General features: G+C 36.6%; 1 protein-coding gene across 5 annotated transcripts in view; it reads left to right on the top strand.

Annotated features, from left to right (window-relative positions):
- LOC149535609 (guanylate kinase 2, chloroplastic/mitochondrial-like) overlaps nucleotides 1-17,807 on the top strand; it is a 172,352-nt gene that overhangs the window by 87,782 nt on the left and 66,763 nt on the right. For 3 of the 5 annotated variants that reach the window (XM_089805174.1, XM_089805172.1, XM_089805173.1), the window contains exons 3-4: nucleotides 11,896-12,027; nucleotides 13,180-13,371. In XM_089805174.1, coding sequence (XP_089661300.1) covers nucleotides 11,896-12,027; nucleotides 13,180-13,371 — 324 coding nt within the window. The remainder of the gene's footprint in view (nucleotides 1-11,895; nucleotides 12,028-13,179; nucleotides 13,372-17,807) is intronic. The other 2 variants (XM_089805175.1, XM_089805176.1) reach the window with 1 other exon arrangement.

Here is a 17,807-nt window from a genome sequence, read left to right as displayed (position 1 = left end):
ATCAAATAAACCCTATCCTGAACTCTGATCAATCCATCTATCACCTCATAGCGATCATCCTGTATGGTACCTGAAATCAATCCAGAAGCCCAAGCATCTCCGACATACTCTGCTATAATCCGATCTCTCCAATCTCCTGAAATCTCTGCGAGAGCACATAAGTGAGGTCTCTGAGATAAGGCATCAGCCACCACATTTTTCTTACCTTTGGCAAACTCTATGTCAAAGTCATAAGCCTGCAATTTAGTCACCCATTTTTGTTGCCGGTCATTAAGATCACGCTGGCTCATGAAGTATTTAATATTGTTGTGATCAGTCTTGATCACAAAACGTCCACCTACCAAATATGATCGAAATTTGGCCAATGCATGCATTATGGCCAACATCTCCCGGTCATAGACAGAATAACTTTTCTCAACTCCCCGGAGCTTCCTACTCTCGAATGCAATGGGATGCTTCTCCTGCATCAATACTGCTCCAATCCCATCACCTGATGCATCACAATAAAGCTCAAAAGGCTTCGTGAAATCCGGTAGAGCTAAAACTGGACATGAAGACATTACCTGCTTGAAATGCTCAAAACACCTCTGTGCTGCCCTTGTCCACACGAAGGCTCCTTTCCTGGTAAGATCTGTCAAGGGTGTAGCAATCTGTGAGAATCCCTTAACAAACCTCCTATAAAAACCACATAAACCAAAGAATCCCTTAAGCTATGTAAGGTTTGTGGGAGTAGGCCACTCTACAATAGCTCTAATCTTTTCGAGATCAACCCGAACACCATCTGCACTAATGATATGCCCAAGGTAAAGGAGCTCAGTCATGCCAAACTCACATTTAGATTCCTTGGCATACAATGACTCTCTCTCCAGAATAGATAACACCTCCTCCAGATGATGTAAGTGCTCCTCCCAGGTCTTACTGAAGACCAAGATGTCATCAAAGAAGATCAAGACAAATCTCCTCAGCTGCTTCCTGAATACCTGGTTCATACAACTTTGAAATGTAGCAGGTGCATTGGTTAGACCAAATGGCATAACCATGAACTCAAAGTGGCCATAGTGACATCGGAAGACTGTTTTCTCAATGTCCTTTGCTCTCATCCTAATCTGATGGTATCCGGATCGCAAATCAATTTTGGTGAAGAAGCATGCCCCATGCAACTCATCAATCAGCTCATCAATCCTAGGAATGGGATACCAGTTTTTAATTGTTTTCTTATTCAGTGCCCTGTAATCGATGCACATGTGCATCGTCCCATCCTTCTTCTTCACCAATACTACTGCTGAAGCAAAGGGGCTCTTACTGGGCCTGATATGCCCCATCTCCAACAAATCCTTAATCGCCTTCTCTATCTCATCCTTGTGTTTCTTAGGATGACGATAGGGAGTAATTATAATTGGTTTGGCTCCCTCCTCGAGCTCAATAACATGTTCCATCCCTCTGTCAGGAGGAACCCCATGAGGAATATCGCTAAATAGTTTAGCGTGTCTATCAAGTATCTTCTGGATATCTGGTAGATGACTCTTTTCTTGTGGCTCTGGTGAAGTTGGCATAATGTAGCACTCTGCCGCCCACTCTATGTCATCATGATGAAAAGTCTCTGCATTCTCCTCAAGGACACTACTCTGCAACCTCCATCTGAAAGTCCTCTAAGTACCACAGTTCTGCCCTCATGCTGGAATCTCATCTCCAATTTCGCTAGGTTGAGTGTGAACTCAACTAGTGAAGCCATCCATGTCATGCCGAGGATGACATCATAATCTCCCATGTCCACAACATAGAACTCATCCTCCAACTCATAGCCATCTCCAAACCTGATGCGAAGATTAGATATCTTCCGAGTGCATAATAATTTATCACCGTTAGCCACCATGACTCTAAACCCATCATGCTCCTCTGTCTGTAACCCTCTCCTGGCTACCAACTGTGCATCTACGAAGTTATGTGTAGCCCCAGTGTCAATAAGAGATATGACTTTCTGCCCCTGGATAGTACCCCTAATCTTAAATGTGATTGCCTTTTGGGCCCCTGTCAAGCGTGCCAACGATCTATCATCCTTAGGAATGTTGCTCTCCTCTATAGTCTTACCCTCATCTGAATCGGAGTGCTGATCCTCCCCTTCTGACTCTGACTCTTCTGCTGAAAAATACTCCATTTGATTTGCCTTAGCCTTGAGAGAACATTTATGAGATAAGTCCCAAGGCTCTCTACAATGGAAGCACAACTTCTTCTTTCGAAGTTCATTCAAGGTTTCATTGTCTAGTCCCTTTGATCCTTCTTTGGGTTTGCTATACTCTTTCTGAAACGGTTTTTTGTCTTTGTCCTTGCGGTAGGAAGAATTTGTTGAATGGTTTTTTCCTTTGTATACTGAAGGGGCTAAATCTCGTGCCCTTTTAGTTGCTTCAGCTAAGGTGAGCGGATCATGTCCCTTCACCCAATCTCGTAATGGATCAGCAAGACCATCACAAAATAACACCACCAATCTCCTAGGAGAGATATCAGTAACAAGTACAGACAAGCGCTGAAACTCGGCAATGTAAGCATCCACAGAACCTGACTGTTTTAACTGTGCTAGCTCCTTGAAATGTAACTCGGGATCCTTAGTGTCAAATCTCTCAATCAATGTTTCGGTGAATTCCTCATAGGATGTAATCTGATTATGCCCCAAAGTCACCATGCCATGATGCCACCATTCATGTGCAACGCCATCCAAGTGCATAGCCGCATACTTGATAGCCTCCTCCTCAGGCATAGGATTTAGTTGCAAGTATGTATCTACCTTCTGCACCCAAGCTCGTGCAGTCATCTTCCCTGAAGCATCATAATAAGGTAAAGAAAGTTTTCCAACTTTCTTCCTCAGCTCAAAGTTTTGATTCCTCCCTCCTGCTTTAGGCATGTCTCTCATCCTCAAGTCCATATAATCTCTAAGGGAAATATCCGCCTGAAACTCCGGTCCACTAGCCTCCCAGTCCCTCCTGAACTGATCCTGTAACTCGGTAATCTGCGGTTCGTTTATTGGTTGAACCGGATCTCTGGGTGGGAAAGTGGGTAGAAGAGGTCTCGAGCTCGCAGTCCGTGCTGGGCGTGCAACGTGTCTAAAGTTATTTGCCTCATTCCCATTATTGCCATGTCCATTATTACCATTAATGTTATTCTCAGGACCGTTGTTGTTGCCTTGGCCTCCATGGTTATTGTTTCCCCCGTTGTTATTGTTTCCCTCGTTGTTATTGTTTCTGTTGTTGGCATCACCTGGATTAATATTGACACCCATCTGTCTAGCCATGAGCTGCAACATCATGTCCATTCGCCTATTCTGCTCCTGCTGCATACACTGCCCCTGCTCTAATGTATCTAGTAACTGTCTGAACAGTACCTCCCCCTGATCTGGACCAGCATTTCCGCCTCCGCCTAATCCTGTATTCCTGTCATCTCGATCACCCATATTATTGTCCTAATCATAGAATATCTCCTCTGTGTCTGTATGGTTGGATTCAATGTCCCCCTGCACGGATGTACTAGACTGTTTGCTTTGCAAGTCTGAAATCCTATTTTGTCTTGCTCTGGTATCGCGGAAATTATAAGACCCCTGTCGCATGCTCAAACATAAATGCTTAGCCTGTGTTTTTTATTTATTTCTGATTTTAGTGTTTTGACATTTCGTCAAACATTTTTTTCCCTCTATCCGGCTGTTCCAAATTCCCTATAAGACCTCCACAGGATGGCAGGACTTATAGCTCTGATACCACTGTAATGGGCACCCCTGGATGTCCCAAAAAACTAAACCAATTTGCTGAAAGGAATTTTGTCAAACAGTTTGCGTGCAACCTCTTATTTCTCCGTTTAATGTTTTAAACCCCTTATAACTTCGGAAATCAAACGTTTATTTGTTTGTTGTGTTTTGTGCATGGAATTGGTATCATACAACATAAACAAGAAAGAAACTACAATAATATGCAAAGTGGAAATGAACTGCTACTAATAAAATGTTATTTTCAGAATTCATAAAACCAAATACATGGCAGATTTAACAACTCACTAATTACTTCAGCAGTATTGACATAATACTCTAGCCCATGCTTTCGAACTTGCTGCTACAATACTTTGTCCTTCAATCAGTCCACTACCTTCGTAATACCATTCCCTCAAAGCGGCATAAGCGTCGGACAAGTAGTGAAGAAGATATGAGCAAGATACCAAATCTGCCTGTAGCCGGAAATGCAACTAAACTGCCTGATAATGAAGCCAATAACAAAGAATTCCAAAGGCCAAACCCCAAGGGAATGACGTCTAGAATGTTACAAGAGAGGATAAACGTCCTCAAATGCCAAGAACGGAGCTGCAACTCACACCAATTTCTTCTCATATTCAACCTGTCTAATGAAGCCACAAATGCTTCCTTTTATTCTATTTCCAAGGGTCCGCTCAACTCATATGGGCAATGTGGGATAAAAGATGTGTAATATATAAAACATATATTAAAATACCCCTTATGTCTCCCTTGGGTACACATCACCATAAAATAAATATTAAAATAACACTTTAATATTTTACAATTAAATTAGACGTTACTTTAATAAAACTTCAGGCATTAAAATGTATTAGCAATCGGACTCCGAATAATGCGAGTGATAGCTCATCGGAAAGCTCTCACCGAGGAGTATTGAATCCAATCACCAAAATTGACCTGCACTGTGTCCTGCCGACTTACTAAAAATAGTAAGGAAATTGAGTAAATCAACTTCGTTTTGGCCCAAACTGGAAATGACTAGGCCAAAACACTCCAGGATCCCATTAAACCCTTCGTTAGCCCTCGGGACCATGTAGAACAAGGCTAACGCACACACACTTGGTCAACTGCTAAAATGGGGACATTACAAAAAAAAAAAGAGAAACATACATAATTGCAAAACTAAATCATTTCATAGTATGAATATATGTTGCTTGATCGTTGATCAATGCGAAATGTCAAAGATAAACATTAAATACTTGCTCAATAATCTATGTTCATGATTCTAAAGAAAATCATACATGGAAACTACATAGACTAGTTCATCAAATAATAAAGTTGGGAACATAATGATAATAATGAAATATTTTTTAGCCCCACGAGCCGTGGGTTCTTGCGGGTCCTCAGGGGTCTGCGCAGGGTTAGTTTGGGTCCTTGCCAAAACTCCTTGGGGCTGTGGCGGGTCTGCGTAGGGTTCGCACCATGGATTGTGGGTCTGCGTGGCTCTGCGTATGCGAGACACCAATTTCCTACACTTGAGCACCAACTCAATAAGATGCGAATGCCTTTCAAAATGAGGCACCAACCTCAACAATATGAGGCATCAGCCCTCAATATAAACTTCTCAAAATTCTACTATGATACAGTTCACAAATCTGCTAAAATAATATTCACAAGTCTGCTATAGAGTTTGTCTTTGAATCTTGTATTCTCCGCACAATCTCTTCATTGAAATCTGCAGATAATCTCTTATGTTCTGCTCCTCAGCGGCTGGTGTATATGTTATATGTTTCATTGCCTTACATAAATCTCCAATTCGCATACAATGGTTATTTTATACCTTCACAAGAGGGATGATTCCCCTTTGACATCTCCCTTCACATTAGATAGACGCAACCATAAAACAAGTCACACCTTTAAGATAATCATTGTTTTAATGTTTATTTATATTTATTTTTTAACAATCACATGACTACTTTGTACCATATATATATATATATATATATATATATTGATGTCTTCGATCAACATTGTAGTTTCTTTTCATAAACAGGTATCTCCTTTGTCTATCGCGTGCTCAATCTTAATGGTAACTGCTGTGATGTTGATCATTCAACAATTAAACAATTCTTCTTGGTAATTTCTGTCTATTATAATGTCCAGTCTAAAGTTGTTGCTTTTGACATGACCTTATCAAGTATAATCACCACTTAGTTGTAGTCATTGTGCATTTGTTTATTTTATGGCTGGCTTTAACTGATGTCCATATTAGCCGATATTGACCACTGTAGGTCGCTGCTATATGCATTAACATTGATCTCATATTAGCTGTGCATTTATATTTCACTCTACTTATTAATTGTTTTTTTTTATTAATGTAATATTTAGTATAATTGCTATGTAAGTAACTTCTCTTTTAAGTCAGTTATCAGTTTTAAGTAACTTTTTGTACTTTAAGTTAGTTTAGGTTCTTTCTATTTCTGCTTTCAGTATATGATTGTTTCTTTTCTACGCTCCATGGAGTTTCAAGGTCGGGGACATTTTAGTGGATGGGACATGTTTCCAACATAGATATGGTTTAGAGCCAATTTTTAGGGGACAATAGGTGGCGACTATTAAAAAATAAGAGTGTCTTTATAAATAGAGAGGGATTTGAAATATGCATATCATAACATTGATAAACCATTCACCATAGACATTTTAGAAGCTCAATACATAGAAAATTAACAAAATTCACATGCTTATATTATAAGAATATGGTGTACATGTAGCAAAAATGCCCAAATGCTTCAAGTTTCGTGCATGAAATGTCATAAAATATTGATTTGTAAAAATAGGTATCTTATTATAAGTCTATTTCTAAATTACTAAATAGTAAACAATAACATAAACGTCCAACTCCATAATGAGTCGTCCTTAATAATATTAAAAAGTAAATATTACAACTAAACTACTAAATAGTAAACATAGTAGTTCACTATAGTATATATTTGTACAAATTAGTATATGGTATGCCTAAGAGTCTAAATCAAGTAAATTTGATGTCATAACCTTATCTTTCAACTATTGTTCATTCCTTGACCGATTGCTCCTTCTCTTGCTGCTCTTCTCCTTTGTGATTGTGAAGATAAATTTCTTTTTCTTTTTCTTTTGGTCATTTTATGGTTAGATTAGGTTTTAGTATTGTTAAATGTGGTTTGGGTGTCTTTTGGACCTAACCAGCCTTTTTTTCAAATTTAAAAATGTCTTATTTTCTACACTTGTAGTCCAAAAATGTTTTGAGCCATAGTGGGTGACGAGAAGTCCCAAGGATGGGTAGGGGACTTCTAGCTGTCCCCTAATTTTCCCAGAGACATCTAGCCATACCCCTGTACCTTGCTGCTCTCGAAGTGGCGTTTCCCAAACCTCCCCCTTTGGGAAAAAGAATGAATTGGGGAATGGGGAATTTCCGTCCCCGCATCCTTGGGATGGGTGCGGGGAAAATTTGGCAGCAAACGAGTCTTTGTGGAGCATAGTTTCTTTTAGAAACATCATCTTTCTAATTCCTTATTTATGGAGCCTTTTGTCTACATTGAATAGACAAAATATTACCATTTCATGATATTAGATCTCATAGGTTAGCTTTTTGCTAAATTTTTGAAATTTCTAGTTTCATACCTAGAATTGATTTCATAAATTTATCCTAGAAATTTCAAAATTTTTAGAAGAGTTTTTATTACCCATTGTTAATGATATTGGTTTCTTTAATAAAAATCATAACAAGCATTTTGAGTTCAGTTTTATTGAGATTGAGGGTTTATTAAGTTTTTTTGAGTTTTGTAAAATAACCAAAGGTTTTTTAAACAGTTATAGTGATTTTTTTTGAAAAATCATGTGAAGTATTTTTTGTTGGAGGGTTTCTACCACACTATGGAAATTTGTTTTTTGCAAAAACATCTAGGGTTCATGTTCATTTGCTAGGTGAGGGCATGGGTTCTTTGCACTTGCATTTTCATCAGGAGGTTTTTCCCGTTCTTTTCCCAAAAAGATGTGGTGGGTTTTGAATTACTTTTTCCTAGAAATCTTGGAAATTTTTGCATGGTTTTTTCCCTAAAATCATGATTTATTCTGATGTAAAAGGGTTTTGTTTGTTTTTTTCCCCAAAAAATCATGGTTTTCTTTGTTGTGGGTTTGTTGGTTTTTGACGACAATATGAAAATTGTGGGTTTTAACCGTTTTTCCTCAATTTGACGGTTTTTGTCATTTTTTGGGCAAAATGATGCCATTACTTCTCCGACAAAATGTTTTGACATTAGTGGTTTCATGTAGAGTGTTTTGGTTTGCACCTCAAGTTTCTAGGGAAAACAATGATTTGCAAAATTTATTGACGGTAACTTTTTATAAAATTTTGGGTGCTAATGCTTTTAACAATTTCTTGCAAAATCCTCGTTTTTTAGAACTATGAAGGTTTTTGAAGCTAAGCGATAAATTTGTGACTTGACAACATGTTGGAGGAATTATGGTAGATTTGGTCATATCCGAAGGTTCTACGACACTAGGGATGGTCTCAAGTTCGAACAATAAGCTCAGGTTAGAGCGTTTTGAAGGAGTCATCCTTGTATTTATTTGTAGCCAAATGACTTGTAGATTATATCAAGTCTTTTGTAGGGTAGTTAGTAGAATGACTATTAAGGGAGGGTATTAAAGTAATATAGTAATATTTAGTATAATGATCATGTATTTAAGTTTCTTTTAAGTCAGTCAGATATTTTTTAGTATCTTTTGGTATTTTAAGTTAGTTTAATTCCTTTCTATTTTTACTTTAAGTTTATGCTTGTTTCTTTTGGAAACATTAGCTTTGTAATTCCTTATTTGTGGAGCCTTTCATATCCATTGAATATACAACAAATTGCGATTTCAGTTTTTAACTATTTTTTAGATAGCTTCTCTCTTTATTAGACATCGATTTGTAACATGGTAATTTTATTAAATATTTATGTGTCTTCAAATATATTTGTGTCATCAAACCTTACATTTGCATTTTCTTCAACTTTAATCAACTTATCACGACATCAATGACAACTTTATTACCAAATTGTTCAACCTCTGGTCAATAATGTTCCAAATGGGTTTAAGGTTTCTTTTGTCATCCTTGTAATGGTTTTGGATTGTCTCCATGGGCTTGTCTACGGCCTCATATAGTACCTTGTTTGGTTTCACTCTCCATTTGTATTGGGATATTGCTATCAAGATTTAACTATGTAGTTTTTGAGTCAAACTCATTGATCCATGTATCATGAGTAGTGATTCACACATGAATCCATCTCTCACGAGAATAAATGGAACACATAGCACTCATTGGATCTAGGTGATGCTCACAGAGTTGAAGCATTGGGACTTCTTGGGATATCACCCATCCTAGTACTATTCCAGCTCGAGCGCGCTTAACTACAAAGTTTCCTCTATGGTTAACCCATTCTGCTTGCAACCCATTTGCAAAACCTTCACCAAGTGTTGTGCCTTATGAACCATTCATTAGAAAGTCCCTTAAGCTCATCAATTGACAAGTAGGAGATATTTCCACAAGTAGTCAAATTATGATACTGCTATCAGGATTTAACTATGTAGTTTTCTTGGTCAAACTCATTGACCCATGTATCATGAGTATTGATTCACACATGAATCTATCTCTCATGAGAATAAATGGAACACTTGGTACTCATTGTGAGTATCACCTAGGTCCAATGAGTGCTAAGTGTTCCATTTATTCTCATGAGAGATGGATTCGTGTGTGAATCACTACTCATGATACATGGGTCAATGAGTTTAACTGAAAAACTATACAGTTAAATCCTGATAACAATATCATAATTTGGCTTATTGTGGAAAATATCTCCTACTTATCAATTAACGAGCATAAGGGGCTTTCTAATGAATGGTTCATAAGGTACAACACTTGCTGAAGGTTTTGCAAATGGGGTTGCAAGCAGAGTGGGTTTAACCATGGTGGAAACTCTGTAGTTAAGCGCGCTCAAGATGGAGTAGTATTGGGATGGGTGACCTCCTGGGAAGTCCAATGAGTGCTAAGTGTTCCATTTAATGAGAGATGGATTCATTTGTGAATCAGTACTCATTGTACTCAATGAGTTTGACTCAAAAACTACACAGTTAAATCTTGATAGCAATATCATAATTTGACTTGTTATGGAAAATATCTCCTTATCAAAACAAAGATGATTAAAGGAAGGCATATATATTAAGTATGCATATTCTTGTCTAATTTCACCAGTTCACCTTAATATAGATATATTATAGATATGTAGACAGAATTTTTTTTCTTATTGTTTGTATTTTGCTATGCTTTGTTTCCATTTTCTGGTTTCTGAAAATAATATGGAATTAAGTAAGGAGACCTAGGAAGTCTAAATGCTTGTTTTTGAGTAATGACATGTATAAAACTCTAATTTTGATATATTGAAGGAAAATAGTAATATGCACATTTTTGAAGGAGACCTAGGAAGTCTAAATGCTTGTTTTTGAGTAATGACATGTATAAAACTCTAATTTTGATATATTGAAGGAAAATAGTAATATGCACATTTTTGAAGAATACTTTTTAAAATTTTGTGTATGTTTATATGTTTGATAAATTTATGCTTTATTGTTAAGTATTTTTGAAGTCCCAAGTTTTTAAAATTATTGGGTCAGCTGAGGTAGTGCTGAATTTAAAGTGTGGTGGGGGCAACTGAAGCAATTCTCTTAGAAGAGCAAAGGGATATTTCTTATTAAGAGAAACTGAGACCCCATAGATCTGAATTCATTTAGGCAGAAGCTAAGCTTGAAGACGATCTCAAGGTGTAACAGCTGGACTAAAAATTCAGCTTGGATAATGCTTTGAGGAAATGTCCGCTTGCAACAGATTATGTCTTGCAGCATGGGAGTTTTGACATATGGGCCCATTCAATGGCTCCCAAGCTATCTCCAAATCTTTGAAAGGAATGAAACTATAGGCTTGATGATTGTATTATAAAAGACAACTGGGAGGGTATGTCCTTGTGGTAGACCTGAATATGCCGACATTCCAAGATAGAAATGGAGGCATACCCATTGCAAAGGTGTGAGTAAGAAGTAGATTTCATGGTGAATGGTTGACTAGAAAATTGTACCCCCGAGTATGTGTGGGCTGATATAAACTCTAGAAGTTTCCTTCCTTTAAAAAATTGGGATTTGGGTATAGTTTTTTAAGGTTGACCACTCACTCTCCAACCCCAAATGATCCATGTTTGAAATTCTATTCAAAGGAAGTTTTCCATGCTTTCTGACTTTTGCTAGAAAAAAATTGAGTCATCTTTTAAACCCTTTTTTCCAGTTTGTTTTTTTGCTTCATGTCTTTCACATTTTTTCAGTTTCTCATATTTGGGTTATCTATGACCATGGCTACCATGCCCCAAGCTATCTCCAAATCTTTGAAATGAATGAAACTATAGGCTTGATGATTGTATTATAAACGACAACTTGGAGGGTATGTCCTAATAGTGGATCTGAATATGCTGACATTCCAAGATAGAAATGGAGGCATACCCATTGCAAAGGTGTGAGTGAGAAGCAGATTTCATGGTGAATGGTTGACTAGAAAATTATACCCCCAAGTATGTGTAGGCTGATAAAATCTCTAGAAGTTTCCTTCTGTAGAACAATTGGGATTTAGGTATAGTTTTTTGAGTTTGACCACTCTCTCCAACCCTAAATGATCCAAGTTTGAAATTCTATTCAAAGGAAGCTTTCCATGCATTGTGACTTTAGCTAGAAAAAAAATTCAGTCATCTTTTTAACCATTTTTTCCATTTTGTTTTTTCACTTCACATCTTTCACATTTTTCAGTTTTTCATATTCGGGTTATCTATGACCATGGATACCATGCTTATATGCATTGAGTCATTAAGGAAAACTATTGTGGTTTTCAATGCTTATAGAATTATACCAACTTCTGTTCTTTATGCTTTACAGAATTTCAGATGTAAGGAAATTGTTTTCTCAGCTTTTTTCTCAGTTTTATAGAATAGGTCTCTTTCCAATGAATGTACTAAATTTGTTTTTAAAAAGTTTCATCCATAGCAGCTTAAACTTTGTATGGTACGTGCACAAGGAGGGGCTCTGAAATGAACATCTGTTTTAATTGGTTTTTACAGGCTAAAATGCTAAGAGAGATAGAGGCATCACTAGGACGATCTCTCGATTCAGATTGTCAAGTTCCCCCTGCCAAACCACTTGTTATTGTCATCAGTGGACCAAGTGGAGTAGGAAAGGATGCTGTTATTAAGGTCTGGAATTTGGTCATTTGCCCCTTCTACATATTTATCCTATACTTTTAAAATTTTATGCTAATAACCTATGATTTTACTCTCTAATTTTTTAGATAGGAGCGCTTGTAAATAATATGATAAATTTTGATAATGTCTTCCTCAAATGGTATTTGGGATTATTTCTTTGGTCTAAGTTTACCTGATTACATTGCTTCATTGTTTACTTAGAATGACCCTCTTTAGATATGTCTGTCCTTTGGAAATTCAAAACTGTTTCTTATCTTTCTATATGAATGTCTAGATATTTTGAAGGATGCACCTCCAGTGCAATCTTCTCAACTATATTGCTTCATTGTTCACTTAGTTGACATATTTTAGATGTGTTATTCTTGAAAAATGAAAATAGTTTTGGTTCATAAGGCACAACACTTGGTGAAGGTTTTGCAAATGGGGTTGCAAGCTTCGGGTTTAACCATGGAGGAAACTCCGTAGTTAAGCATGCTCAGGCTGGAGTAGTACTGGGATGGGTGACCTCCCGGGAAGTCCCGGTGCTTCACTCCTGTGAGCATCACCTAGATCCAATGAGTGCTAAGTGTTCCATTTATTCTCATGAGAGATGGATTCATGTTGAATCACTACTCATGAAACATGGGTCAATGAGTTTGACTAAAAAATCACAGAGTTAAATCCTGATAGCAATATCACAATTTGACTTGCTGTGGAAATTATCTCCTACTTAACAGTTTTTTTTCTATTTGAAATGAATGACTAATTTATTTTGAAGCATATTAGCTTGCCTTTATTTCTATTTCCTGTACACTTTTGACTTACTGCATTGTTGCCAGAGTTGCACTACAAAGAGTTCCATTATTTGAATATGAGCCAGGCTACTTGTCACATTCAGCTGCATAGCATCTATCTTGTGTGTTACCACTTCACTTCCATTATTTGGCAAGCAATTTTTTGGAATGCAGACAAATATCGTCTTGCCCGAATTATCCATATTCTTTATTTTGAGTTTTTTCTGTTACCAAAATCCTTGTCCAGTGAATAAATGTAGAGATGCATGATTGTTGATGGCTGAAAATTTTATTCAACAACAGCTCTTTTGTAGTAGAAATGGATCTGTTTATGCTCCACTAGGTTTGATTGATCATTTCTCTTTGACAGAGACTGCAAGAAGTGCGGAAGGAAATTCACTTCGTAGTTACAGCTACAACCCGTGCAATGCGGCCGGGTGAAATTGATGGGAAGGATTACTACTTTGTTAGTAAAGATGAATTTGAATCAATGATTGACAAGAATGAATTGCTAGAGCATGCCTTAGTTTATGGGGATTATAAAGGCATTCCTAAGCAACAGGTATACTTTCGCTACATTTCAACTTTGTTAAACATTCTATCAGGCAATTACACGAATGCCATTACCTTGTCGATGTATAGAAGAGGATATGATTATGTTCTCATATCTTTCATCTCGTGAGAAATCTTGTTTTAGTTACAGTTTGTGCATTTAATGCTATGCCGTTTCTGAAGATACTACTTGATATGACTTCAGTACTTATGAAACTTATAATATTTTTCATAATGATTGAACTTTCTGATTGAGCTGTCTTCGATTCTGAGCTGGCAATTGTGGAGAAATCTTGTTTTAATTACTGTTTGTGATATTTAATGCTATGCTGTTTCTGAAGATAGTACTTGATATGACTTCACTACTTATGAAACTTATAATATTCTTCATAATGATTGAACTTTTTGATTAAGCTGTCTTCGTTTCTGAACTGGCAATTGTGGACTTGTCAATGAAAACAATAGCAAAACTTAAGTTATACACCAGATTTGATAGACCATGAATAATGGCCTGAAAACTGATAGAAGTATGCTTCATTTCTTGTGAAAAACCAGATCTCTCTCTCTCTCTCTCTCTCTCTCTCTCTGTACTTCATTCCACAATTTTCCTGAACCAAAACTCCTTTCTTGTTGAAAGGACTGCACTGAAATAAGAATAATATGGCCACATCATTTAACCTGCTATCCCAGAGCCTCTAACCTTTCAAGGAAGTCCTTATGCCAAAACCAGCAAAGAAGAGCTCCGTGAGTTCACAATGTGCCATGTAAAAAGAATCATTCTAGAAAAGGAAAATTATTGCTGCCTTAAAATTGAATCATCACCAAAAATCTTGTTTTCTGTGGATGACATAAAGCAAATTCTTGACGACTGAGGGAAAGAGCTGTATTGTGAAAGTTTGTGGTATCCTTCCAAAAAGGTAAACCCAAAATTTTAGGGGCTTGGATTCAAAAAGTTTGAAGCAAACAAGAATAACTGAGATTCTGATGATGCCACATGAAAAAAATAAGACCAATATGAGAATACATTATCACAACAAAGAACTCAAGATTTCTAAATTTTGCTTAGATCTTTATGAATATTGATCTTGATAAAGCTCTTCCAGACAGGTCCATGCTGGACCCTAAAATAATAGAATGCGAGCAAATCTTTGAGTCGGAAAATTCTCCTTTTAGAAGCAGAAATTTCATGACAATGGTCACCTTGCAAGGTTTGCCCTTGCTCAGGGATCCAATAATTATCATATCCACAAATGGGGAATTCAAATCACAGTCAATGAGATAATAGGAAGTATGCAACATTGCCAAAACCTGGAAAATGATAAATTAACTGGATGCAAACATAATTTTTCTTTGGCAGTGATGGACATTATGGAAGAGACAGAATATAATAAAGCAACAGGAAAGCAAGAGATAGATGCAGCTCAAGAAATACATCTCGTTCAGAAAAAAATGAGCTAAGCCTGGAAGGCACCCACCAGAAAGAGAAACTTTTCATGGCACAAGAAGACAAGCAAAGGCCATGAACAAAGAACAAAAAGAGAATTGCAAAAGAACCAGCCCTCAATCTAATTCCAAAAATCTCGAAAGCAAGGAGAATAAAAACCCTTGGGGAAAATAAAAATGAAAACCTGTATCAAACCATTTCAACAAGACACCCCACAAGAAGGTTCCTAAGCAAAAACCCTTAAGATTTGGACTCCTTAGCCAAGAAGAACCAAGCTATAGAATACCTGGATATGTAAGATCCAGAGTACTTTGAATAATGCATGTACCCTGATGGAGCCACAAAATTTTGCCTCCATTTGGAACATGATGTTGGATATTTATGATAAAAATCTGAAAAGATGCAAAGGTAAAGAGGGAGTAATTCTAAGATTGCAAAATCTAACTATAAGTTATCATCTCTTAGATTCAAGTGGAGGTGATTCTGGTGCTGCTTACTATGCGAAAGTTCAGGGAGAGAAGGCAGTCATAAGGAAAATAGATATGCAGACCACGAAAAAGTTCTTATCTGAACTGAAGGTTCTTACACATGTTCAGCACTTCAACCTGAAGCCGGAGTGCAGCCCCATCATAATGATGGTTACTGTCAAAGCTATGTTACAGAGATGCAGATATATAAGCATCAAACTTTCATCAGTGAATAGAATAAATATTAATCAACTTTCTTGATAAAATCCCGCCATGTGTAGGGAGGCTATGAAGATGTTATGATTTTCTCTGGAAAATAATTGCAATGAAAGAGTATATTCAGGAATTGTTTAAAGGATGAGCACTTAAGTGACCTTACACATGTTCAAACTTTCATCAGTGAATAGAATAAATATTAATCAACTTTCATGATAAAATCCCGCCATGTGTAGGGAGGCTATGAAGATATTATAATTTTCTCTGGAAAATAATTGCAATGAAATAGTATATTCAGGAATTGTTTAAAGGATGAGCAATTAACATTCGTATACAACTGTGGCGGTAATTATATGCTTATAAGTGAACTTCTATGAGTCAAATATTCAAACTAAATTCAAAAGCATCCGCAAATATGATACAATAATACTGCAGTGTCTATACACAATAGCATGAAGACTGGGATGATGATACGGCAATCAAATACATCACAATCATATTCGTGAATCCACCGGAAAAGAAACAATAGAGGCATCGATGGAATAAGTATGAAGATCTCTCCTGACGGTGAAACATTCTAAGAGAATACATCTATGAAGGAGAGCGTGTTATCAAGATGCACATGACAATTCCAGCCTAGCAAAATACGTGTTGTTCTCAGCAAGGAGACAATTGCGATGTTCATATGCAACCTAGCATCCTTTAAAAAACAAAAATAGAACTAATGTTATCCTGGAAGGAAACGATGGAAACGATGAATGTCCAGTGGTGAACTTGTAATGAATCGACATAAATCGATTAAGGAAAGCTACAGAGTACACATTTGTCAATTATCCTTTAACGTGAAGTGCCCAGTGTAAATTTACATATCACACACAGAGGATTTGGCATAAAGGAGCAAAGAATGTTGAAGATGTTCTTGCAAGACGGAGTTGAAATAGTGCCCATATGCAAAACAGATAACATATCGTAAGTCTCAGATATCTGTGCGCTTGAGATATGCCGGACCAGAAATCATCCAAATGAGTTTATTACGGGGATTGTCCTATAAGAAATGCGTCGAACATTTGGGGCTTTCTTGGAGGATAATATACGCCCAGTCAAGCAATAGCGGATAAAGGAAAGACACAAATATATCTGTGACCTTCGACGATGGAGGCACAAATAAAATATACTGAACTATATACAGATAATGCGATAACTATAAAAGAAAGAGACTTCACCATTGATAAAGCCATGACATTAGATACGTGGCCCGATGCCGGCATCAAAAACTAATACGCACGAACACGGATCATAACCTTCTAGCACTAAGGAATATAATATATCCTTCAATGAGCAAAGCCACAATGGAATTGCCGGCAAAAGTCAAAAATTAATTACTTTAGTTTGGGGGCTAAAGTTAATTATGAGGAGTGGGTCTAATTTAAAGGGTCACATCTTATTGTATACACAATATAAATAGCTAGAGTTTCATTTCGAAGAAGGCATATTGAAAAAACAATTTTACCGGGAAGAAGTATTATATATTTTGTAAGGAGGAATAAGGGCTTAAATATGACTTGTAAATTTATTTATTTTATTTTAATAATATCCTTTATTTATTTCTAAATGGCATGGAGATTTAAACTGCAGATGATTCGTCTTTTGTAATTATTTTTTGAATTCTACATAAAATTTAAATGTCAAATAAGTGGACACAGTAATTTAGCATCTTAAACTCGATTATCACAGATATTGTGAAATATCAAATTGTTTTTGTATTTGTGTCTAGTTTGTCTCCCTATTAGAGGAGTCAATATTCAATTTGGACTAATTTAAGATTGCATATATATTTGATCTGTCGTATCTTGATTATTTAATTGTTGGTAGTATAAGTGCATAGAACATTATAAAGTTGTACGTGATAATTATTACTGAAGTTGACTCTGTGGCCTCGATGAGCAAAGGCATTAATCTTTTTTATTATTATTAAAGTGAGAAAATCTAAAACTACTTTCTTACAAAATTCGTTATTCACAAACATTACACAAAACATTCAATTCAAACTCTCAACATTCAGTTTTATTTAAATTGAGTTCAAGGACTTTTGCTAGTCAAAGAACTCCCAAGCTTAAATTTGCTTTAGAAATGCTTTGAACGAGGTAATCAGGTTTGAGGAGAAGGTCTACCTGCCTAGGTGTAGTGGAGCATGAAGTGCAGGGGAATCAAGGTGATTCTCATTCGTTGGCCAGAACTAATTGCGGAATCCTATCATAGAAGTGACAGGCTCTTGGATTTCCAATCTGTGGTTTTGGGAACCACCATACCCTCTTGGAA

Source organism: Cupressus sempervirens, chromosome 10 (genome assembly GCF_028749045.1).
Source record: "Cupressus sempervirens isolate cs-2001-9-10 chromosome 10, ASM2874904v1, whole genome shotgun sequence".
Lineage (NCBI taxonomy): Eukaryota > Viridiplantae > Streptophyta > Pinopsida > Cupressales > Cupressaceae > Cupressus > Cupressus sempervirens.
Note: the sequence above shows the minus strand (reverse complement) of the source record. Positions and strands in the feature narration are given on the sequence as shown.